At 41.3% G+C, this 24,851-nt stretch overlaps 1 protein-coding gene across 1 annotated transcript; it reads left to right on the top strand.

Moving 5' to 3' along the window:
- Positions 1-5,557: 5,557 nt before the first annotated feature.
- On the top strand, positions 5,558-21,159 carry ZBED4 (zinc finger BED-type containing 4). Its single transcript, XM_079993889.1, has 4 exons — positions 5,558-5,705; positions 11,794-11,845; positions 13,457-13,560; positions 16,002-21,159. Exon 4 carries the CDS (start codon positions 16,358-16,360, stop codon positions 19,856-19,858), a length of 3,501 nt encoding a protein of 1,166 aa, XP_079850015.1. The 5' UTR covers positions 5,558-5,705; positions 11,794-11,845; positions 13,457-13,560; positions 16,002-16,357; the 3' UTR covers positions 19,859-21,159.
- Positions 21,160-24,851: the final 3,692 nt, after the last annotated feature.

The raw sequence follows: 24,851 nt of genomic DNA, 5'->3' as shown, positions 1-24,851 counted from the left end.
TTTTGGCACTCCCGTGAAAGCTCACCTTTCCAAGTTTTCATGGATGAAATAATGGAATACTGAATGGTTATAGGGCAGGCATGTCCAACTTCCAATAGACGGTGATCTACTCCCAGTATAAAAAAACTGGCAGTGATCTACCCATTGTCATTGGAGGGAGGAGGAGCGAGCCTGGGATGGATAGCTTGCCCAGAATTTCTTTAGGAGGGAAGTGCCCAGAGTTGTTGAGCTTTTGGGGGGGGATTGCAGAGTTTTATAGCTTTCCCCCCATAACTTTCTGTACACGATAAGGAACCCGCGATCTACTAGGATCAGCTGGGGATCTACCGGTAGATCGTGATCTACTGCTTGGACATCCTTGGTATAGGTTTTTTTATATATATAAAATATGCAGGGATTTGTGATACGTGAAATGCACCATGGAAAGAGAAGGGAATTCACATAACTCTCTGACTTTTAGAAGACATCTGAAGGCAGTCCTGTAGCTTGTAGATCATAGTGAAAGTACATGAAACTATTATATTTCACTGGATGGTAAAAAAATGCTTCTAATTATATGATTAATAATAATATTGACATACTATTTATACTCTACCCATCTAGCTGGGTTTCCCCAGCCACTCTAGGCGGCTTCCAACAGAATATTAAAAAGTTAAGTAAAAAAAATAGTTTACTATATTGAGTCTGTCAATGGAGGGGGAACATTTTTAATGGTATGCATTGCCACATGTACTGTTAGTAACATAAACATTTGTATTCTTTATGTTACTGAGGATATTTTCTGTTTCCACAGGCAACATCTCTATACTATTAGGATTTAATACTGATACATTGTTATTTAGAATGTTGCCCTTTGGCTCCTTAGAAGTTGGACTCCCAATTTCCATCAGTCTCGACCAATATTGTCAAGGATGGTTAGAGCTGTAGTGCAATAATACTCTGCAGGGCTCAAGGTTCCCGTATCCCTATACTGCAAGCTTTATGGCAATATGTGAGCACCCCTGTTTATCTGCCATGTGACAAGTATCTGCATGGAACCAGGTCTCAAACTGAATTAAGTAATGCTCAGGACTGTCACACAATAAAAGAATAAAAGTGGGAGAAGTAAAACTTTAGAACACACAGTAAGATGCAATTCCAACATGTGATGCAAACACCCATATCAATCAACAATCTTAAATAAGAGTTTGGAAACAAATGGCCTGAAGTTAGTTTGTAGCATAATACAAATAAAGAAGCTGAATTCTGTCTATATTATGTTAATCTTAGGGAATAGCCAGCTGTCCTTGTTCTCAAGGGATTCTTGCAAAAATACTAAACTATTTCATTCCCTTATCTGTAATTACAGCATTCTAGTACTTTCAGTTATACTTCTTAAGAATTACTTTCTGTATAAAGGGTAACATTCATTAAAAGATAACCAAGTATTCAAAATACAGCTCACACTACATATTTCAGGCCTACATGACATAATGCATTACAACAGCCTTTAATTACAAGCCTTTTTTATAAGTCCTCAGCTAGTGATAAAATTATTTAAGTTAAATAAATGATTCAAATCTGTCATCCCTGTTGTTTTTTAATCTTCCTCTGACCTTCTCAAGTTCCTCCATATCACTGCATTTTAAGCCAGTTTCCTTCTGCTGGAGAACTAAAAACAAAGCGTTCCTATTATCAGCTTTATTAGCAACTTCAAGCTGCATCCACACACTTCTTTACTATGAGCCAAGTATGTTGCTGAATGCTGTACTTAGCAATCAACTCTCCTTTTATTTTTTCATTGAAAGGGTTCATTTAGATACAGCAGGGGGAAATCAAGTGTAGGACCAGTGCTAAACTAAAACATAAAGCTAAAATCTAAAGCAAACGGCAGGGTCTTCAATAAGGCCAGCTACTATGTAACAAAATAGTGAGCACATTTTATAAGAACTGTTAATTTAAGACACACACACACACAGAGAAGATGAAAAAAAAGTTACAGGGCATTACAGAAGCCCCAATGTTTCATATCCCAAACTATGTTTTTTTCTTGATTCAGGTAGGTAGCCATGTTGGTCTGACACAGTTGAAATATATAAAAAAATAAAAGAAATTGTCCAGTAGCACCTTAGAGACCAACTAAGTTTGCTCTTGGTATAAGCTTTCATGTGCATGCACACTTCTTAAGATACCTGAAGAAGTGTGCATGCACATGAAAGCTTATACCACACAAAAGCTTATACCAATAAAAAACTTAGTTGGTCTCTAAGGTTGCTACTGGACAATTTTTAAAAAAATTTCCCTGTTTTTTCTTCGCACTCCCCATTTTGTGTGTGTTTAATAACTAGCCTGAGAGTTCTAGTTTTGCCTTATTTATCCTTTGGGAGAGAGAGGGAATTTTTTCCCCTCCCTTGACACAGAAAGGCTTACTATTAACAGTTTGAAAAACTCTGCAATACAAATGATGGAAAATAGAGTAGAGCCTAGCCACATCAGTTAAGACTCATTTCATAATGTGCTTGTTTAATTTGTTAGTTCAGGTGGTGGGCTTTACCTAGTTACAGAAAATCACTGTAAAACCAAATTGAATATATATACAGAAGCTGTTGTATGAGTCATGTTGCCTAGTCTTCCCATCACAGCTTTATCTCCCTAATTTACAAAAGTTTATTACAATTTCTTTCAGAAACGACACCCAATTTCCACAGACTATCTGGACCTAATTAATCAACATCTTTTAAGACTTGAGACAGACAAAACTGCACCACACATACAACTCTGTATCCTAAAGAGATCTTTCTCACACAAAAGAACTGTGTGATGTTTTCTCTTGGTGTAGGTCCAAAGTCATACAACTGGTCTAGCAACTAAGGTAAATTTCTGTTATGCAAGATTTTAAAAGTACAACAGCAGGGAAAAGTTTGGACTGAGAGTGGTGGTACTGGTAAACCTCTTACAAAATCTTTTGCATGCTAAACAGACAAATGTTGAGTAAACAAAACCCATAATCTGGTAATTGCATGGGTGAATCCAGTCTGATGGTGTGTGTATTTAGCCAGCGTACAAATGTCTCTTCAGGATGCTAAATATAAACAGGTATTGGTTAGTGTCAGAACATGTGGTCTTGCCTGCGAGACAAAGTCTCAGATTTAACTGGTATCTCTAGCTAAAAGTTTTCAGCTATTAAAACTAGGAAAAAACTGCTCTGCTGAAAAGCTGCTGTCTGTCAATAAGTGCTATGCTAAATGGATCAAATCTAATTTGCTTTAAGGGTACACTTTCCCCACCACCACCACCACCACTGATAGTTTAATTATCAAAATTAAACTCCTATCCCCTTACACAAAGAAAACATAATGCTATAGGGGTACTCTTATGCTCATACAATAAATTCTGGAACAATACCAGTCTTTGTGCAAATCTTAACAAATTCTACAGTACATCACGTCTCTACACACATTCACAGGCTGAAGTCACACATGCAGACTAATATCCTGGAGTAAGCAAGTACAGGCATACATGTGCATAGGACTGTAGTCTTATATGGAAGATCTGTGTAAGTGAATCACCTTTATATGACTAATTGTAATATTTAAGATCCAAAGAGTTTCATTTCATTCTGGGTGGAAAGTATAAATTATGTATTAAACTTGCTATACCTCCATGTCAGCTCACAGAACAAGCATTGTCAAGGAGAGGGCACACCTAATATTTATGGTGCTGAGATGCGCCTTTAATGATTGGATAGCAGCAAGAGTTTGGGCAGATGTAGGCTGCAAGGTTATAGCACCACAGGGCTTGAAATATCTGCGTCTGCAAGAACATCTTTCCATGAATTCCGGATGCCCCACCTTCTATTGCATCCAGTCCTCCTTCACCACTTCTGCCTTATACAGCTCTAACAGTGCCATCACACCTCAACTTACAGTGCAATTATATGAATGTCTACTCAAAAGTGAACCCAGAAAACAGCCTTTACAGAGTTTTATTTAGTTCCTTCCAGGAAAGTGTGCACAGGGCCGAAAGCGTTCACAACATGCACCAAGTGAGCAATAACAACCTACACCTTTTCAGCCCCACAACTGCCATTCAGCTGTCATGAGTCACAGACTCTGAATAAAAGCGAGAAAAGAAATCAAGCCGATGGATTCCCTCAGGAAATTTCCCTTTTTTGGAGTTAACAACGTTAGCATAACAAGTTAACCTAAACGGCTGTAGGAAGGGCTCAGCAGACGACTTCGGGGCGGGGGGACTGTTCAAAAGAAGAAATCCTGGCGCTCATGTACCTTCCAAGACTCCGATATCTACGCAGCTGTCAAGGCTGCAATCGTATGCAAAAATTACTCGAGCAGCGAGATCTACGGTGCTGGTCGAAAGTTTCAAGTTATAAAATAAAATAAACCCCACCCTTCCGCCTTCGTACATAAAAGAGCTTAATGCGTTGGGAGTTTCTCGCGGCACAGGAGATCCGAATTACCACTGGGGGAAAGCGAGCGACAGAGGCCAGCCGCAAAGCGTGAGGAAACCTAGTCAGATGTGCAGGGCAAAAAAATATTACTATTACTATTATTATATACCCTCTAAGTCGAGCGGCATTTCCTCCCGGGTGAAAACATGCCTACCGGGAGCCCAGGCCGCCGACGAAATGCTTCTTTTCCGCCCTACCCCGTCTGTGTGTCTCAGGCTGGGGAGCGCAGAACCCGCACTCAGGCCCCTTCGGTTGGCCTCCTCACCCTCACGGCAGAGAGAGAGAGAGAGGAAAACCACCACCACCACCACCCCAGGCAACATCCACAACTGGGCCTGGATACATTAAAGGTAAAGGTAAAGGTACCCCTGCCCATACGGGCCAGTCTTGACAGACTCTGGGGTTGTGCGCCCATCTCACTTAAGAGGCCAGGGGCCAGCGCTGTCCGGAGACACTTCCGGGTCACGTGGCCAGCGTGACATCGCTGCTCTGGCGAGCCAGAGCCGCACACGGAAACGCCGTTTACCTTCCCGCTGGTAAGCGGTCCCTATTTATCTACTTGCACCCGGAGGTGCTTTCGAACTGCTAGGTTGGCAGGCGCTGGGACCGAGCAGCGGGAGCGCACCCCGCCGCAGGGATTCGAACCGCCGACCTTTCGATCGGCAAGTCCTAGGCGCTGAGGCTTTAACCCACAGCGCCACCCTCACGGCAGAGAGGGAGAGAGAGAGAGAGAGGAAAACCACCACCACCACCACCCCAGGCAACATCCACAACTGGGCCTGGATACATTAGTCTATTATTTATTATTATTATTATTATTATTATTATTATTATTATTTATACCCCACTCTGGACGGCTTCCCACAGAATATTAAAAACACGATAAAGCATCAAACATTAAAAACTTCCGATCTGACTGTTCTCCCCCCCCCCCAACATCCAATGTTGCCGGCCATTTTGTCCGCCTCGGCGAGGCGCGCGTCGCTCTCCCGATGACGCGCCACGTCGCGCGCGACGACGACGACGACGCTCCCCTCCGGCTTCGCCCGCCTCCCCTTTCCCTCCCCCACCGGCCGCGCGCGGCACATGCGCAGTGCGCGGCGTGGTCGGCCGAGCCGGGTGTATATGTGTGTGTGTGTGTGGAGGGAAGGAAGGAAGGAGGGGAGTCGGCGTCGCGGCGGCAGCGGGCGAGGCGAGACAAAGCGGCCGGGGAGGCGGGCCCGCGTCGAGTCGCTCCGCCGCGCGGGAGAAAGACGAGGTGAGCGAAGAGGAAGGGCCCGGCGCTCCGCGTATGAGTATCTAGGTAGACATAGATATGTGTCTGTGTGAGGGAAAGCGAAGCGCCTGTCTCCTCAGCCTCCCCACCCCCAACCCCGCGCGGACTCCTTTCGGCCGGCGAGGGGCGCCTCCTGGCCCGTCGGAATCCTTCCGCTGGGACCAGGCCCACCACCTCAGGAGAGAGACACGGCCTTTCAGAGGCCGACACCCCCCCTCCCCCCAAATAAGCGTGCGCCGGCCTTATTGTCTGTGAGGAGAGCCTGAGGGGAAGAGAGAGAGAGAGAGAAACTCCATTCACACACTTAATTCATTCCTGGGCCGTGAGGAACAGCTCCCCCCCTGCCAGCAGCAACGCCTTATGTCCTCCCACTCTTCTTCCCCCCCCCTCCAGTGCCGGATGAGGAAGGGCTTCTCTCTCCACCCGCCCCCCCCCCCAAGAAGGTGCTGGGCCGCCGCGCGTCCCTTCCTGGAGCGTGGCTTTGTCTCTCCCTCGGTTCGGTTCCTCTCTCAAAGCTTCCCCCCCCCCCAGCAACAGCCACCACCACCACCACCCGCTTTGAGTTCTCCTTCCCCTGGGAAACGCCCGTGGGGTATGTCACCCCCCCACACCCCAAATTTTATCAATGTGATCCATAGGGGTCTTCGGCCTCCCCACGATAAAATATTTCAGCCATACACACAAACACATCCCAAGTTGATGGGCATTGCCATTCAAATTGATCCATAGGGGGTCTTCGGCCTCCCCACGATAAAATATTTCAGCCATACACACAAACACATCCCAAGTTGATGGGCATTGCCATTCAAATTGATCCATAGGGGTCTTCGGTTTCCCCACAAGAAAATCCTTCAGACACACACCCACACCCAAGTTGATGGGCATTGCCATTCAAATGCCATTCAGACTGATCCATGGAATCAATTCATTTTGTAATGCTTTTCAGGTTTACACATTTCCCTGATTTTACCGTCATTTTAACATTTCAAAGCTTGGCTTCCCTCCCCCTCTTTCTGCTGTTGCTTAAATTTATTTTTTAATGTCTTCTGCATATCCAAATGAACTTAATTTGCTCATTTGTTCATCTATTTTAAATATATACTCTTAAAAAGCTGCAGGCTATTGCAATTATCCTGCCAGATCCATGGGATCAATTACTTGAGGTGGGGCTTACCTGGCTGCCCCCCTCCCCCAATATTTTATTCAAGTTGGCGCACACACACTGTGAACCAATGCAATAGTCCTCTTTGCTGCTATGTTTTTTTTTCCTTTTTTTGGGGGGGGGGTGTATCCCAGACACGGGGACGCAGGTGGCGCTAAAGGTTAAAGCCTCAGCGCCTAGGACTTGCCGATCGAAAGGTCGGCGGTTCGAATCCCTGCGGCGGGGTGCGCTCCCGCTGCTCGGTCCCAGCGCCTGCCAACCTAGCAGTTCGAAAGCACCTCCGGGTGCAAGTAGATAAATAGGGACCGCTTACCGGCGAGAAGGTAAACGGCGTTTCCGTGTGCGGCTCTGGCTCGCCAGAGCAGCGATGTCACGCTGGCCACGTGACCCGGAAGTGTCTCCGGACAGCGCTGGCCCCTGGCCTCTTAAGTGAGATGGGCGCACAACCCCAGAGTCTGTCAAGACTGGCCCGTACGGGCAGGGATACCTTTACCTTTACCTTTATCCCAGACACACACTTTGTGGGTGGTACCAGAGTGTTTTTCTTCCATCCTCCACTTACTGGAATAGGAGGTAGGTGGGCTGACAACACATCTTTTCTGACAGCAAGCTTTGCTCCCCCCTCCCCACTTTGCAAGCAGTTTCTCCTCCTCCCCCCCCCCCCAGTGACAAATGAGGGACCCTTGTGCAAAGTCTAACAGCAAAAGGTGCTAAGCTCTATTGGGCTAATCCTCTTAACTTCCCAGGCAGAGGGGGAGGCACTTCCAGGGATTGTTTCTACCATAGGGATGGGAAATTTAAGGCCACTTCCAGCTCTCCAGCAAATATATGTGCATCTTTGCAGTTATCACAGACCTAGAGCACTCAGCCTGTGAGGTTGTGGTTTGAGACTGGTTTCTTAAGGTCTAAGCACTTCTTCACAAGTGTTGGTTAAGGGACCCTGTAATTCATTAAATCACCCTGATGCAGAGTAATCAGAGTGTTAATAGCCATTCTGACCTTACAATTCAATCCATGGCATCTCCAGTTACAAGTATCTCAGATATCAGAGGTGGGAGAGACCTCTGCTTGAGACCTTGGAGAGTGGCTGCTTGTCAGCATAGGCAGTGGATCAATGGACTGAATTAGGGATCAATGATCTGGCAGCATTACACAAGTTTTTAATGCATGCACATGCATACTAAGGGACAATTCAGCCCCCACATGGAGGTTGTCATAGACCACTTCCCAATGGCAGCTCCATGGTTTAAACTTTTTCTTATATGTCATCCCAAATGTGTGAGGTTTCTTCATCCAACATCTTGCATCCCATACAACCAACTAACAATTGCTTGTTGTGTATGTTTCAGCCAGATTGTGGACTAGGGAACATTTTAAATATTTGTTTGCTGTTTGGAGAGTCATAACAAGAAAGCATTTTTTGCAGCCTTCATGTTTCATTTAAACTTGCCCTAGGAGAAATTGAGTAGGTGAGGGAATCTTATCGATCCAGCTTGTGTTAAAAAACAACAACACTGCTGGAAGAAAAAATTCTTTGCTTACTAATTTCTTTCTTACTAAAGTTGTTGGTCTTAGGGATTCAAAACAAAAATCTATAACAATAGCAGTTGTGTTTGGTTTGGTTTTCATCTACTGGCAGAGTGTAGCCTCGTAATAAGCCTCCCAGACTTGAGTCTATGGTCTAGAAGTCAGGTTCAATTTGTTTCCTGATCAAGCTGTGGAACTGCTTAATGATTTGGCTTGATAAATAGAGACTAGTATAAACTGTCCCTCAAACTGAATTATTTACTGTGGAGGGAGGACCTTGGTATTTTGAACTACAAACCATTTTCCGTTTTAATCATAAATTAAAATAAAGGAGGAATAACCTGATTGTTCTCCTTTTCCTTACTTATATGCCATATCATTGCACTTATGCACAGGATGCAAAGTTTGCAAGGTTGAAATGCTTTGTGTGAAGCATTAAAGTCTCATTTCTTTCCATCTCATAAGTGATACTTAAATGCCTGTGTTTCTAATGTCTGTATTATGCAGATACCGTGCTTTTGAATGCATATATAATGTGCAAGTATTACAGCTCTTTTAAGTGATTTAGAAAGATGTCCAGTGCTATTTGTTAAGGAAAAAAGTATAATGGCTCATATACTGGGACCTACAGCTGTTGGATTCCAACTCCCATCAATCCCAGCCAGCATCAGTGATTGGCCGGGGAGATGGAAGCTGTAGTCCAACAACATCTGGTCGCTTCTTCTTCTAATATCATAAGCAGAACCATAGAAGTCTGAAAAGCTGTCTTATGTAGGCAAACTAAGGCCCGGGGGCCGGATTCGGCCCAAATGCCTTCTAAATCCGGCCCACAGACTGTCTGGGAATTGCCATGTTTTTACATGAGTAGAATGTGTGCTTTTATTTAAAACGCATCTCTGGGTTATTTGTGGGGCATAGGAATGTGTTCATTCCCCCCCAATAGGTCTGAGGGGCAGTCGACCGGCCGCCTGTAGTAGGAGCTGCAATTGAAATATGGCTTCCTTGCGAGTAGTCTTTGTGAGAAGCTGGAATTCTGTCCTGTGGCTCATCAATGTATATGCATCCTGTGTGAATGCTTTCTTGAAATTTTTAGCTTTTGTAATACATGAAATATAAAAATACAAGTATAAAAATAATTATTATATTCTTTGCTTCCATTTAAGAGTATGTAGAATTGTAGCCTAAATTTGAAACGTGAAATTAGTTAATTGTAACTAAATCAAGTCCCATTTTTAGCACCCACCCCCCGAAGTAAGTCTCATTTTGTTCAATGGAGCTTCCTTGCAAATAACTGTGAAAAGGATTGTAATCTTAGCTTGACTGGTAGAGCATAAGAGCCCTTAATCTCAGGGGTCGTGGGTTCGAACCCCACATTGTGGGAAAGATTCCTGCTTTGCAGGGGGATAGACTACATGACCCATTTGCCCCTTCCAGCTCTATAGTTTTATGATTCTGTGACTCCAGCTGGATGGAGTCCATGTTAGCAATTTCAGAATAATCACCACTACTGCCTCAGGTTTTCGATTCGGAATAACCAAAACAGACCCCTTTTCCACCCTGAGTAACAGCATACTAGGGTGTTGAGGAGTAACCACCCAGATTAGTGTTGCATATAGTTAGCAATTTGTTAACATTTTCAAAATAGGAACTTCAGCGGATTATCCATGTACTTAGGTCAGCCTTGTATGTAACAACTTGTCTTGTAGCCCTAGATGACCAGGAATTCAGTGCAAACAAGTTCATGTGGGCTGACAGAGGAGGAACGGATCACTTCATCCATCCCCTTTTCACCTTCCTCCTAAACCAACATGGAAGTGCAGCTGGCTGGAGAGGACAGCTGGATCATTGTCCTTTTTTTCACCAGTTCCCTTGGCAGAAGGCTTTTTTTGCTAATCGGCTAGTGTTTCCATATTGGTTGCTGCTTTGTAGCCAGCATAGAAACACAGGTTAGTCATTTAATATTTATTAATTAATTTGCAGGGTAGTAGCACAATCCTGTGCATGTCTAGTCAGAAAGAAGTCACTTTTGAGTTCAATAGGCCTTACTTCTAGGTAAACTTACATAGGATTGCACCCTAACATTTGTGTACTAATTTGCAAGGCTGACATATGTTGATAGAAAAAGTCACAGTTGTAAACGACTAAAAGCCTCTTCATCCATTGCCTCATGAACTTATACTAAAACCCTGGGTAATGTTATATCTGTGGTGGGCTTAGACACTCCTTTAATTTATAGAGACCACAGACTGAAAAAAGTGTTGATTAAAAATAATAATTTTGCATTGTTATATTTTACACCTATTTTAGTACCATCATCTCAACTACTCAAATTTCATTATTTTAATCTTCCAGTAGTTTTTAGATTTTGCATGTTAAAAGAAGAATATTTATTTACATCCCTGTAATTTTTGCAGAACGGGATAGTGTAGGCCACTTCTCCTTTGGTGATCACTCACAGCCGAGTAAGATTGTCTTCCATAAACACGGTTTTAACAGTGAGTCCTTAAGTGACTATAGAGGCCAATTCTGGATCCACACGTCCTTCCACAGTTGGGACATAGGTTTCTGGGTGGGAGTTGATCATGGTGAGGGTTTGCCAAGCATGCCTTCCTCTTAGCACATTTCTCCCTTGTGTCCTGAGTTCAAGCGTTCTCAAAGTCCATGACACCTTTGGTAAAGGCTGTTCTGCAATTGGAGTGCTCGCAGGCCAGTGCTTCCCAGTTGTCGGTGTTTGTACTACATTTTTTAAGATTTGCCTTGAGAGAGTCTTTGAACCACACCCAAAGTAGTTATATGGGTTGCTTTTCAGATAGGCTTTGGATATACTTGTGCTTGAAATTTGGAAGTGCAATATTTGTTGATAACAAAAATATCCTGACCAGTTTAGAAACTGTGAACTATGGGATGACATATAGCCTCCAATATATATGCTCTTTTCCTGTCCATCTTTACAATCAATCAATCAATGCTGGAATAGTCTCTGGTTTCCAGTTGTGTACCTGTTTCCATTCTGGATCTATGCAGCTTCATGCTTCATTGTGTTAATTTATAAATGATCTTTTAAATTTCATATTGTCACAAAACAGGACAGTTGTTGTGTGCTGTTCTAAGATCTTGCTCACATACTATATTTGTCTGATATCCAACATTAGTTATATTTGGAGTAATCTCATTTGACTGAAAACATTTTAAGTGACTTGACATGGCAGTGGTGAAGGATGCATATTAAAAGTTACAAAAAATAAGATTTGAGTAAGGTTTGATGCATTAGAAGTGACTATATGCAGAAAAGTGGGTATCTTTTATACACTTAGGTCAAAAACAAAGGGCATGGATTTAGGTCTCTCTTCTTTTCTTTCTCCCTCTGTCCTTCCCCTCCAGATCTGGAGATTGTCTCTGAAATGAAGCCAGGGGAAGACAATAGGCCAAATAGGTGAGTCCCCTGTCAACCATATTTATTTTCATTGACTTGCTACATTTTCCATGTGAAATTATTATTTTTAAAAAATGTATCCAGCCTTCCCATATGTGCAGCTCTCAAAGTGGATAATGCTGATAAAAACAAGTGATAATACATAGTATCACTAGAAATAAAACTTCTAACAGCATCATTCAAATACAAAAGCAGCAAAACCAGAAACAAATCCCAATAAGAGAACCAATCTGCCTATCACCACAGAGGACAAAGGCATGTGGAAATAAGTGTCTAGTCTGGTTTCTAAAGACAGGGAGGAAGAACAGTGGCTGGATATTCTGAGGCGAAGAATTTCATAAACTCGGTGTCATCACTGTGGGTGCTTTTCTTATGTATCCACCTGATGTTCTTCAAGCAATAGTGGGAAATAGAGCAGGGGCTCTAAAGAATGTGGGTGGGTTCATAGGGGAGAAATGGTCTTAAAATAAAGGTAAAAGTAAAGGTACCCCTGCCCGTACGGGCCAGTCTTGACAGACTCTGGGGTTGTGCGCCCATCTCACTTAAGAGGCCAGGGGCCAGCGCTGTCCGGAGACACTTCCGGGTCACGTGGCCAGCGTGACATCGCTGCTCTGGCGAGCCAGAGCCGCACACGGAAACGCCGTTTACCTTCCCGCTGGTAAGCGGTCCCTATTTATCTACTTGCACCCGGAGGTGCTTTCGAACTGCTAGGTTGGCAGGCGCTGGGACCGAGCAGCGGGAGCGCACCCCGCCGCAGGGATTCGAACCGCCGACCTTTTGATCGGCAAGTCCTAGGCGCTGAGGCTTTAACCGACAGCGGCACCTGCGTCCCATGGTTTTAAAATATCCAGTGCCTAAAGTATTTTTAAAAATCAAAGCCATCATTTTAAAATGGACTTGAGCAGATTGACATCAAGTGAAGAATGATGTAACCAAAGCATTGAGTTGCTAGCAGGCTGCTTTAAATCCTTTTGTCAAATTTTCCATGAAAGTTAATTATCTGAATAAGTAGCAATGGAAGTGAAGCTGCTGTGCTACTAATAATTCAGCATGGTTCTTAAAGAATTTTTGGTGTGCCAGTGTTGCAGTGATACTTTGACGTCCAACTATATTAGGTGCTTTCTAAATGCTTCACCATTTCAGTTGGAGCTTCTTTCTTAACTTGAAGGTAATTAAATTGCTCAGTTTTTGAATTCAAATAATTGCTAATAATCTGAGTGATACATAGTTCAGACGCTGCAATCAACCATGGCTTATTGTGAGGAGAGTGCATTACAATAGACCTCTGTGTTCCCTTCTTCCTTTACCTGTACCAGGGGGGTGGGGTATTTTAATACTTCAGGTGCAGTTTGCAAAACAAACCACATTTTCATGTTTTGTTCAATTATGGGAAATTAGTTTGTGCTCAGATGAAACTGGAAGTTTCAAAGTTTTGAACCTCATTCAATACACATGAAGGAGGAGGTTTGTCATTAGGTCTTAATTGGATCATACTATCATTACTAAGAGAATGATGCCTGGATTTTTAAAAAAATCATTAAACAAACTCAAAAGTAGTTAATGCAGAATAACGAGGAAAATATAAAATGAGCGTTATTTGTCTTTGTACAGGGTTTCAGAGAATGTAGACATCTTTCTTCAATAAATCAAAGAAACTGAAAAATTCCAAGTTTGTCTATCCACATGCGCTTAATGAGAAGGATGAAGCCTATAAGGTAGGTGAAAAATTACATAATGCACCAAACATTTTCAGATTACTACAAATTACTACAAATTTGGGAGGTAAATTGAAACTTTTGTTTCAAATAAAAAGGGATGCATTTAGGAAATTGCAATTTAGTGGTTTTTATTGGTCTTATCTTAGCCTCTTGCTTGTTGAGGGGAAGGAATTCTGCAGTTTTCTCCTTTAGTAGTGAGTACCTGCCTGCTCTGAGCCACCACTCTTTACCCTCCATGCATGCTAAATTGTGTGGGAGTCAGCATTGTGAGAAAGTAGATGAAATGAAATATAAGAAGCTAGAGATTTTGGCTTAAATGTAACATGATTTATGCTAGAAAGCAGACTGACTTAGCAAAAAATCTTGAAGGTGGAGACTGCTCAGTTGCAATGTAAACCATGTCATGGGCAGTCTGGCATTTTCGTGTGCTCCTGTCTCTAAATTGTCCTCTAGGGTAATTATGGATAGCTCTGCTGATTGCATTTTTCTCAATAATGAGTGAAATGTAGACTTTACAAATATCATTGTTTGAAGTGGTTGAGAGTGGAATTGAACAACTCCCGGATTTATCACAACAATTAAGTATTGCAACCTTTTTTAAAGAACATGCATATTTTACCAACTCTGCTATTCCGAACTTCAAACTATGTATGAAGAAAAGGGGAATATCAAGGGGAAACAGGCCTCTTAATTAAATATGTTCATTCTTAGCTGTTATCTCAATGAAAACAAACTTAAAAGAGGGAAGATTTGATAGGAACATATCTGTCTTGCCAATTTAGCCTCACAGACAAATGGTGAATGTTTTGTGGCTAATAAAAACATCATTAAATGTTGTTATTAAGTATTTTTATTATAAGATCTAACACCTCATTTCAGTTAATATTGAAATTAACAGTTGAGTCAGCATGAATGTCATTCCTTTTTGATAGTTACTATGGACTAGTAGAAATGGAATATACTCCCATGAGTGATAGTTTCGGCATGGAAATTAGACTGTTTTCATATTAAATGGATAGAAATTCTGGAATCTTTGAGAGATGCAGTTTAAAAAACCCCACAGAGTACACCATACTCCAAAGACATACCCTACAGCTTTAGGGTTAAGCTTGTGGAACTAGACTAAAATACAGTACATGAAAAGTCCCCCCCCCTTCCTGTGGAGTTTATCCTCTTTTGTTTCCTGTCTGTTTGCCTTATTTTATTAGATTAAACCAAGTTGCTATGTTAGTGTCCATGTCTCTGCTTAGATAGGGAGAATCCTGAGTATTATAGCAGGGAAACTAGGGAAACTGTAAACTAGATGGCCAATGTAGTCTCAGCACCAAATTAACATACCATGTCCATTCGCACACATGCCTCCTTCAAAAACTTACTAAAGGGGAAGCAGAGTTGGGGCTGTTTCCATCACCTTAAATTATGGAGTGAGAGCAATGGCGGAATTAATGAAAGTGGGAATGGTAGCATAACTTAGCAGCCAGCTTTCTGTGACTTAGACTGATCAATTTTTAACTCCTGGGCCTGTACAAAGGCAAATTTACTGAATCTAAAATGATATGGGCCTGAATGGGAGAATGCTTGGAAATCCTATGTATTCTTCCTTGTGCCCTACTGAAGAAGGGGAAGATATATGTAACAAATAATAAACAAATTTTGGATGGGAGAGAATAGGGAAATAGATGGATTATCTGTATAGCAACCACAAAGTGACTCCACCTATTTCTCTATTCTTTCCCACAGACAAAAAAATAAGATAACAGTGTAAGTAATAAAACGTACAACAATCGCCTGGTTCATTCCCTTTGTTCAGCTGACATGTAGATTTATCAAAGTGTTTATCTGACATCAGTATGTCATAAGCCTATTCTGCTTCTCACTCATTATGGTTTTGATTATTTGTCGAATAAGTTCTCGTTTATTTTTTCTACAACATTTAAGCTTAGATAGTTTTAAGTAGAGACTGTTAATTGGGTGACAGACAAATAATGGCTGGGACCAAATATTTTTTTGACTAAGGTGTTTTTCACCTTTCTTTCTCAAAGTTCCCATATATAATGTATGCCAAAATGCTTTTGAACAGGACTGTAACTGCAGAGACAGCTTGTGAAATGTTAAAGCGTGTTCACCAAAAAGGCAGGGTTGATAACGGTTCATATCTGACATGATTAAGCTCTTGGATACATCTGAACTAGTTGTTTTGGTTCTGGTTGTTACATATACTTTCTGCAAATTTATTTTCAGATATACTCTGAATACAGAGATTTTGTGGAATTAAGTTTCTTCTGAAATGTGTGTGTTCTCTTTTCTCTTAATTTATAAGAGCAGTGATGTTTAATGGCAAAACGTGGAGGTAAATATGTAATCATTCATTTTAAGCATATGAAGTAAGCTCAGTTGAATTGATGGAGTTACACATTTTCTATTTTCTTTTTTTCTAGATGATGTGAGAGGACTGAAATTTGAAAAGAATATATGATTTTTTAGAGGAAGAAACTCAACATGATTCTAATGATCCTCATATTAGGTTTTTTCCCATAACATGAAACATTTTGCATCATCGCTCATCAAAAATAATACATGACCTGGAAATCTCATGATCCCGGGGGAGAAATGAGATGTGCATTAAACCACATGCTCTTCCATAAGTTTGTGTAATAAACATTTCTTATCAAACTACAAATACAAACTTATGTTCCACATCCTTCCTTTTGTATGACTTAAGAGATACAATTTAAACCCAATTCTAAGAATTCACTAAGTTATGAAGAAGCAGCAGAAATAACTGAGGTCAATCATGGATACAAATAGGTCAGATTCTCCACAAATTGATGATAATTTTATGATGGATAAAATCAACAGTTTAAAAGTGGAACCAGAAGATGATAGTAATTTTGCTTTAGAAACAATAGATATAAAAACTGAGCAAGAGGACTTGAGACAGACAGATAGCAGTGATGAACAAGACGATAGAGAAAAGAATTTCATCCATAACAATTCAGGCAAATACATCTCTGCAGAAAATGAAGATGATTATGGATCTCTGTTTTCCCAGTACAGCAGCACCCTTTATGATGTAGCAATGGAAGCTGTCACACAGAGCCTTCTTTCAAGCAGAACTATAAGTTCCCGAAAAAAGTCTCCTGCTTGGAACCATTTCTTCATATCTCCTAGAGACAGCACTAAAGCAATATGTATGTACTGTATGAAAGAATTTAGCAGGGGCAAAAATGAAAAAGACCTAAGTACAAGTTGTCTCATGAGGCATGTGAGAAGAGCTCATCCCACTGTGCTCATTCAGGAAAATGGAAATATGGCGTCTATCTCTTCCTTTTCTTCACCTACATTATTAATCCCACCACAGCCTGCCGATGTTGGAGATTTAACTAGTGTGCTTGCCCCCATAAAATTAGTTAAGAAAACCATTTCCAAGATTCCATCCCCAGATCAAATAACTGAGGAGTCTGTTCCCGTAGTTTCTACTGAAGAGATGCCTTCAGACATGTTACATCCTGAAAAGAGCAATAAAGAAGGCAGTGGTGGATTGTGTCAACCCTTTCCCAACAACCAATGTGAAGAAACGGTGGAAAATGTAGCAGAGAAAACGGTCCAGGTTCCTAAGAGTACATCTGGGTCCAGAAGGAGGTCTGCCGTCTGGAAACATTTCTATTTGTCTCCTTTAGATAATTCAAAAGCTGTTTGCATCCACTGTATGAATGAATTCAGTAGAGGAAAGAATGGGAAAGATCTTGGAACCAGTTGCTTAATACGACACATGTGGAGAGCTCATCGTTCTATTGTTCTACAAGAGAATGGAGGTGGTTCAAGCATACCCCCTCTGTACTCTGCTTCTCCAACTTTGTTGCAACCCATACTGCCTTCAGATGGCGATCCAAACTCTGGGTCATCTCCTGCAAAAGTAGCTAAAGAACCAACATCCATATGTTCTTCTCCGGAGCGAATGGCAGAAGAAAACAATTCTTCTCTTCCTTTGGGGGATACACTTATGGAGGACTCCTCGTTGTTGTCGTCATCTGAAGATATAGGTGAAGCTTCTTTAGTTTCTTCCCCTGAAAAAAGCCCTTTGATATTTGAACACGGCTCTGTTTTTCATCAAAATAAACGAATGATGCGAAAGCTGAAGTCGGAGGTATGGCATCATTTTTCTTTGTCTCCAGGCGACAGTCTGAAAGTTGTGTGTAGACACTGCAATTGCATTATAAATCGCGGGAAAAAGGGTGATGTAGGCACAAGTTGTTTGACGAGACATTTATACAGACGTCACCCTGAAGTCGTCGGGATCCAGAAGAGCTTTATAGATGTGAGTTTAGCAAATTCTCCTTATGCTACCTTGGCTTCTGCAGAATGTTCATCGTCAAAATTGACTGACTTACCCACAATGGTTTCTAATGAGAGACAAGTCATATTTCCTGTCAGTAGCAAAAAGACCTCAAAACTGTGGAATCATTTTTCAATTTGTTCTGCTGATTCAACTAAAGTAATATGTATGCACTGTGGACGTACAATAAGTCGAGGGAAAAAGCCAACCAATCTAGGTACAAGTTGCCTTTTAAGACATTTACAACGGTTTCATAACAATGTCCTCAAACCAGATGCCTCCGAGCCAGTATTGTCCTCTTCTGCAAATAGTCACGTGCCACTGAGCACAGATCTGTTGGGGTCATCATCTTTCGATGAAACCAATGACAAGTTTTCTGACACTCACCCTGTTGCCAAAAAAATTACCAGTCTTGTAGCAGAAATGATTGCACTTGACCTTCAGCCATATTCTTTTGTAGACAATATTGGCTTTAATCGATTGCTTGAATTCTTGCAGCCTCAGTATTCTTTGCCTTCGCCATCTTATTTTTCTCGTACTGCAATTCCTGATATGTATGATAGCGTAAAAGAAATAATTGTTTCACATCTGAAAGAAGCTGAAAGCGGAGTAGTCCATTTTACATCAGGAATATGGATGAGCAACCAAACTCGAGAATATCTTACCCTTACTGCTCACTGGGTAACGTTTGAGTCTAGGGTTCGACCACAGTGTGAAGATTACCATTGCTCCGCTCTTTTAAATGTTTCGCAGATTGATTGTGACTACAACGGCATCAGCATTCAGAAGCAGCTAGAATATTGGTGGGAAGCCTGGATCGCATCGATTGGGCTTCAGGTTGGGATTACTGTTACAGATAATCAGACTATTGGAAAGACTTTAAATGAAGGGGAGCATTCAAGTGTGCAGTGCTTTGGTCACACGGTTAACCTCATAGTAACCGAAGCTATTAAAAGCCAGAGAATGGTTCAGAACCTGCTTAGTATTGCAAGAAAGATCTGTGAACGGGTTCATCGGTCAGCAAAAGCAAGGGAGAAACTGGCAGATCTGCAGAAGGAATATCACTTGCCGCAGCATCAGCTGATCCAAGACGTTCCATCAAAGTGGAACACGTCCTTCCTTATGCTTGAACGCCTAATTGAACAGAAAAGAGCAATTGATGAAATGTCCGTAGAGTGCAGCTTCAGGGAGTTAATAAGCTGTGATCAGTGGAAAGTAATGCAGTCTGTCTGTCACGCACTTAAACCGTTTGAAGTGGCAAGCCGAGAGATGAGTACACACATGTCCACTCTAAGTCAAGTAATTCCAATGATTCATATACTCAACCGGAAAATTGAGCTGCTGTTTGAAGAAACGATGGGCATCGATACCATGCTAAAGTCCTTAAAGGAAGCTATGGTGAGTAGACTGTCCTCCACACTTCATGATCCACGGTATATTTTTGCTACACTTTTGGACCCTCGTTATAAAGCTTCCTTATTCACCGAAGAGGAGGCGGAGCAGTATAAACAGGACTTAATCAGGGAGCTGGAAATACTAAACGCTACCTCAGATGATGATAAACCTGTTTCCAATGGCTGTGGTACAGGTTCATCATCTAAAAACTCTTACGGGGACAATAATCTTTGGTCACTTATGGAAGACATGAAAAAAGCAAAAGCTCCAAAAGAAAAGGCCAAGTTGCCAGAAGAGATGGTGCTTTTGTACTTGGAGGAAGAAGTACTTGAGCATAACTGTGATCCCCTAACTTACTGGAACTTTAAGAAATCATCTTGGCCAGTACTGTCGAAGTTAGCAGTTCGATTCCTCGGTTGTCCTCCAAGCATTGTCCCATCCGAGAGATTGTTCAGTACATCCAATGAAAACATCAGCTTTAGTCAGTCAAGGCTAGCAATGGAACACTTTGAGAAACTTATATTTTTGAAAGTAAATCTTCCTTTGATATACTTCCAGTATTGAACAAGCTGCCAGTCTAAAAAAATTGTTGCTCACTGGGTAATTACTGTATTTGTAACTTGGATTGTTAAATTGCTCCAGAAGGGGCCATGTATGACATCTTAATCAGTGACTGTAGTTCCAAATTCTAGTTTTATTTTTAAGCTTTCTATATGTCTACATGTGCCTTATTAATAGTCCTTCAGGCCAGATATTGTATATATGTTGGGGGTTTTCTTAAGTTCACATTAGAATTTAGACATGTCTTTGTCCTGATAATACAAAATCATGTTGGTTTTAATTGAGAATTGTAAATGAAGTTTTAAAACAGTTTGAATAGAATGGCAAAGAAAAAGATGTAAACAGTTCTATTATGTAGTTTTTTATTCAATTATGTAAAAACCATAAACCAGGTACTGTATATTAGTTGAAATTTGCTTTAATTACACAAAACATTTTGTAGCTGTCAGAAGAAAGCTGTACATAAAGGTGGAATTGAAGCCATCTTTCTATTTAGCAGGTTTTAACTGCAGGCCTAATGTACTTAAAGGGTAATGATGATATTCAAGTGTGATGTATGTGTACTAAGGGTGGCTATTGAATTAGTATTTGACTAAATTAAATTTAGAGGTATTACGGAACATCAGTTATACAGTAACTGCCATTCAGTGGTCCCTATTCAGGTTTTTTTTACACTGTAACTGAATTAGAGCTTGAGTATTTATAAGGTCTTTGGGATGTTTATTTCCAATTTTTTCCAATTAATGTTTGTTATTTAATACAGTTTATTGAAAGGTAAAATATAAAGAGTAGGTATTATGCTAAAGCCTTTAAAAATTGAGTGCAACAAGACATCCGATACTTCTTGGTGTAAAAATTAAGTCTTGGTTTTCCATGTAATTGAAAAATGTGCATGACATCCTCTTGCATTCCTGTTAAAAGAATATGATTCTCTATGAATATAACCCTGACAGTTTGGTGCCCTGCCTAGAATATTATATAGTAGATCTGACCCATAATTGACAGTGTCCATCAGGCAAATAAAATATTTTAGAACCCTTTAAACCTCGAACTGAGGTAAGAATAGCCAGCATTTTAATTGTAAACAGTATGGTCTCAACTTTTTTTTAATATTAAGATTTGTCTCCCCATTTTTTGTGCATTGATGAAATTCTTTAGGGGAAATGAATTGACTATGACCTTTAGAAAAGATGTAGTTTTGTTAAAATACTGTACCTCTGCCTAATTTTTGCATTTACTATGTTTTAGTGTATTTATAAATGGTGAACTCAGTTTCTGAAATTAAACCTCTTATTTGCAATTTTTAGAGTGAGTTGAATTACCCTATTTTCTCTTTACAGTGCAGTGAGGATTTTCTGGTGGAAAAGTACTTTGAGGAATGCAGAAGTATAGCAAGTGCACAGGGTTACATTAAACAAGAATTGGGGAGGGCACTTCTGCAATCTTTACTTCAAAATTTTCTTACTTTCTTGTATTTTTTTTGGTCTCAGTTGGATTCTATTACTTAAACTACCAGTTGCAGAAAATGATGTATGTGACCTAGCAGTTGCATTAAGAACATACAGTGATAAGTACTGGTTAGAGATGTCAGTCTGCAATCACACATTAGAACACAATGCTGAAGAGCTGTTTACTCAAAAAACAAAGCCAAAACATTTTGCCATACGATATTCTGTTTATTCCATTCTATTCTAAATGCACAATATTTAGAAACACTATACAGTGGTACTTCAGGTGGCATACGCTTCAGGTTACAGACTCCGCTAACCCAGAAATAGTACCTCGGGTTAAGAACTTTGCTTCAGGATGAGAACAGAAATCGTGCTTCGGCGGCGTGGCGGCAGCAGGAGGCCCCATTAGCTAAAGTGGTGCTTCAGGTTAAGAACAGTTTCAGGTTAAGAACGGACCTCCAGAACGAATTAAGTACATAACCAGAGGTACCACTGTATAGAGTAGAATGGAATCAATTTATGGGGAAAAAAATTAAGAAAATGCATTGAAAACACTTTACTAACAGATGCAGGACAACACCTAAAGCAGATGAGGGTTTCATTTCCATATAGGTCTAAATTATGGCTGGCTTTGCCTAACCACAGGTTGTTTAAATGTATGAGCCCAGCCCAGCAACCATGGTTTGTTTTCTCCCAACGAATTTGTTATTATAATATGTTCAAGTTCTTACCTGCCCTTCACTTCAAAGTCCCAGGGTGGTTTACAACAATATGAAAATACTAGATTGTAAATTGTTTTTCCTTGATTTTTAATCAGAAGAATACAATGGGTCCTAAAAATAACACTCTAGAGTCAAAGGCCAGGGTAAAGAGGTGTTTTCTTCAGCATATGATAAGGTACTAGATACATGACTCTTGGAGAGGGAATTTCGCCATGAATATCCTCTTCCGGGCTGCCACAAAAATAACTTCCCCCAGATTGTCATCCCCAAACTTGAGAATAGTGGAACCACAAAGAGGGGCTCCTCTGCAAATGTTAACACCATAGGGTCTGTATTCTTTTAACGTGAAGTCATGGTTTGTTGTTGGCTTAGCTTATGGACCATGACTTGTTTTAATGATGATTTGGCATTATGTCTGAATCCTGTAACCTTCCTTAACTGGTTTGTTTGAGCGCCCCACCCCAGACGTCCACCAGGCTCCTAAGACATGAGCAGCTAGAAAACCAACCAAGATTTGGAGAAACAAGCCAACACTTCTTTGATCTGTGGTTTGTTGAATAAACCATGGCTAACCATGGCTTTCAGGGGGTAAAGTTATTGCAGCCATAGGGAAAGCGTCAAACTGCCGGTGACCCAACATCAACTTGAAGTGAGCTCAATGGCTTGCACATTTCTGCTGGTATTTCTGACTGAACACTTAGCATATGGTATTGGGAAGGCTGCTGTTTCAACAACAAAAATTGAGAACGCAGTCTTTATCCTGGCCTTCATGCTTGAATAATGTGATTTGTAAAATGAATTTTGTTTACGAACGGATAGATATTGCCTATTCTGTCATAATTATTGAGGTATAACCTCTGTATTTAAAGTACTGTTTATTGAAAATTAGAGTGGGGTACAGAAATGCACGTTGGGGAGTAAATCCATCAAAGGTAAGCGGTTGTGGATCCACATTTAACCAGTGACATGTTTTATTTGGATTTGGGCTCACAAGGTTGCAAAAAACCTTTTCCCCTAGGCTCTGATGTTGGGCAGATACCTTTCAACTGACTTCTTAAGAAAAGGGCATTTCGAGTTGCTGGGGCAAATAGTGGTGGTAGGGGATGAACTGCTGGACCTTATTGGCAAATGGAAGACATAGCAGATACCTGGGCCAAATGGGATCCGTCCAAAAGTTAATTAAGATCCAAGGGGGGATCCAGGATATCAGGATAGCTTAACATCTGTTATGGGTGGATTATGGGGTTTTCAGGAGCAGTCGGGAACACTGACTCTCAAAATTGGGACAAAGATGGCAGTATTTGCAGCCAGGGCTTTAACCATATTGATGGTCCTACATGGAGACGTGTCGGATAGCATCAGATGCATCCATTGAGAGAAGGCAAGTGATATTTACAGAAGCCTCTACCATTTTCCATTGGGACTCAGCCCTGGGAATCATTTAACGTTCCTAACTTTGGTGTGGGGGGGAGTACCTGTCCATACATCTCATGGACTCAACAGATGTTTGAATGCAAGCCAAATCTATGTGGCCATTAAGCTCTTATCCAGGGGTCAATAAACACATGAGATGTAACTGGTTGTGTTAGATAAATAGGATATACTATTCATAGTATCAAATTGTAAATTTCAACAAAAGTAACTCATAAAGTTCAACAAACGAACAAAGCAGAAGACCCAGTGGATCAGATCATTCTATAATCAGTTCATGCATAAGGTCCATCTGTGTAATGGTGCCCATTCCACCTGTCTGTTCATAAAGTCCAAACCATCCACATGAAAGGTTGTTACAGTTCCACAAAATCCTTTTACAAAGTCTGAGACAAGGATTTCCGGAGTATTGGCCTTGTTTCGCCGTCCTGGGCTTCATCAGTAGTTAAAGCTCATATGTGATATTACAGGACAGTGGATCTTATGGCATAGTAGTAGCTGCGTAGTTACGTCTCATGTGTTTATTGAGTATGCTTTACGTGACCATAGGTTTGTTGTTGCTTATCCAGGGGTCAGCAACCTAAGGCCCATGGGCCAGAAGCGGCCCGTGGAAGTTGTTTGACTGGCCACGAGTCACCCCTGAACCGCGTCGCCCGCTCGCTGCGCTTGGACTCGCTTCCGTGGCGCCGGAAATCACATCTGTGCAGCCGCCGGAAATCGTGGGCACGCGCATGACTGATCTGGCCCAGGCAAAATAAACCTTGCCAACCCCTGCTCTTGCCTGTCGTCACAACTAGTGACTGCACATACTTTGAGCAGCAGATATTCCCCAAATCGTGTGAAATACCATGGGAACCGGCACTCATGGAAGAAGTAGGCTCCCCCCCCCCCAGCGGGGGGGAGGATTTGTTTAAAAGGAGTTATTCCAATTGGTGTTTAAAAGGAGTTCATTCAATAGGTGTGTCTTATTAGCAAGGTCTGGTACAGTCAGCAAGACTACAATACCTGATATTCATGTTACAGTGCTGGCTGAAACAGCATTATGATAGCACATAATGCTGCTTCAATGTGGGTTACTACCTCACCTGCCCTTAGTGAAACCAGCTGCTGCTGAATACCTGAATAAATCACACACCAAGGAAAAACTATTGCACTCTTCTCTTTGACGCAGAATAAAATTGATCACATGTGTGGCAGAGGGAGAAGGGAACTGCAGGACAGTAGGTGAACTGGTTTTGCAGGTTGGCATTTGATGCATTGAGATAAATTTTCACACTGCTCATGCTGTGCTAAGGCTACGCCCAAAATTATGAACCTGGGTGCTTAGCTCTCTTTGAATGAAAATAAAGTTTGTATGCATTATTTTAAGAAGCATCTTAAAGAATGCTTAAA

This window comes from Podarcis cretensis (genome assembly GCF_951804945.1).
Source record: "Podarcis cretensis genome assembly, chromosome: 10".
Taxonomy (NCBI): Eukaryota; Metazoa; Chordata; class Lepidosauria; order Squamata; family Lacertidae; genus Podarcis; species Podarcis cretensis.
Note: the sequence above shows the minus strand (reverse complement) of the source record. Positions and strands in the feature narration are given on the sequence as shown.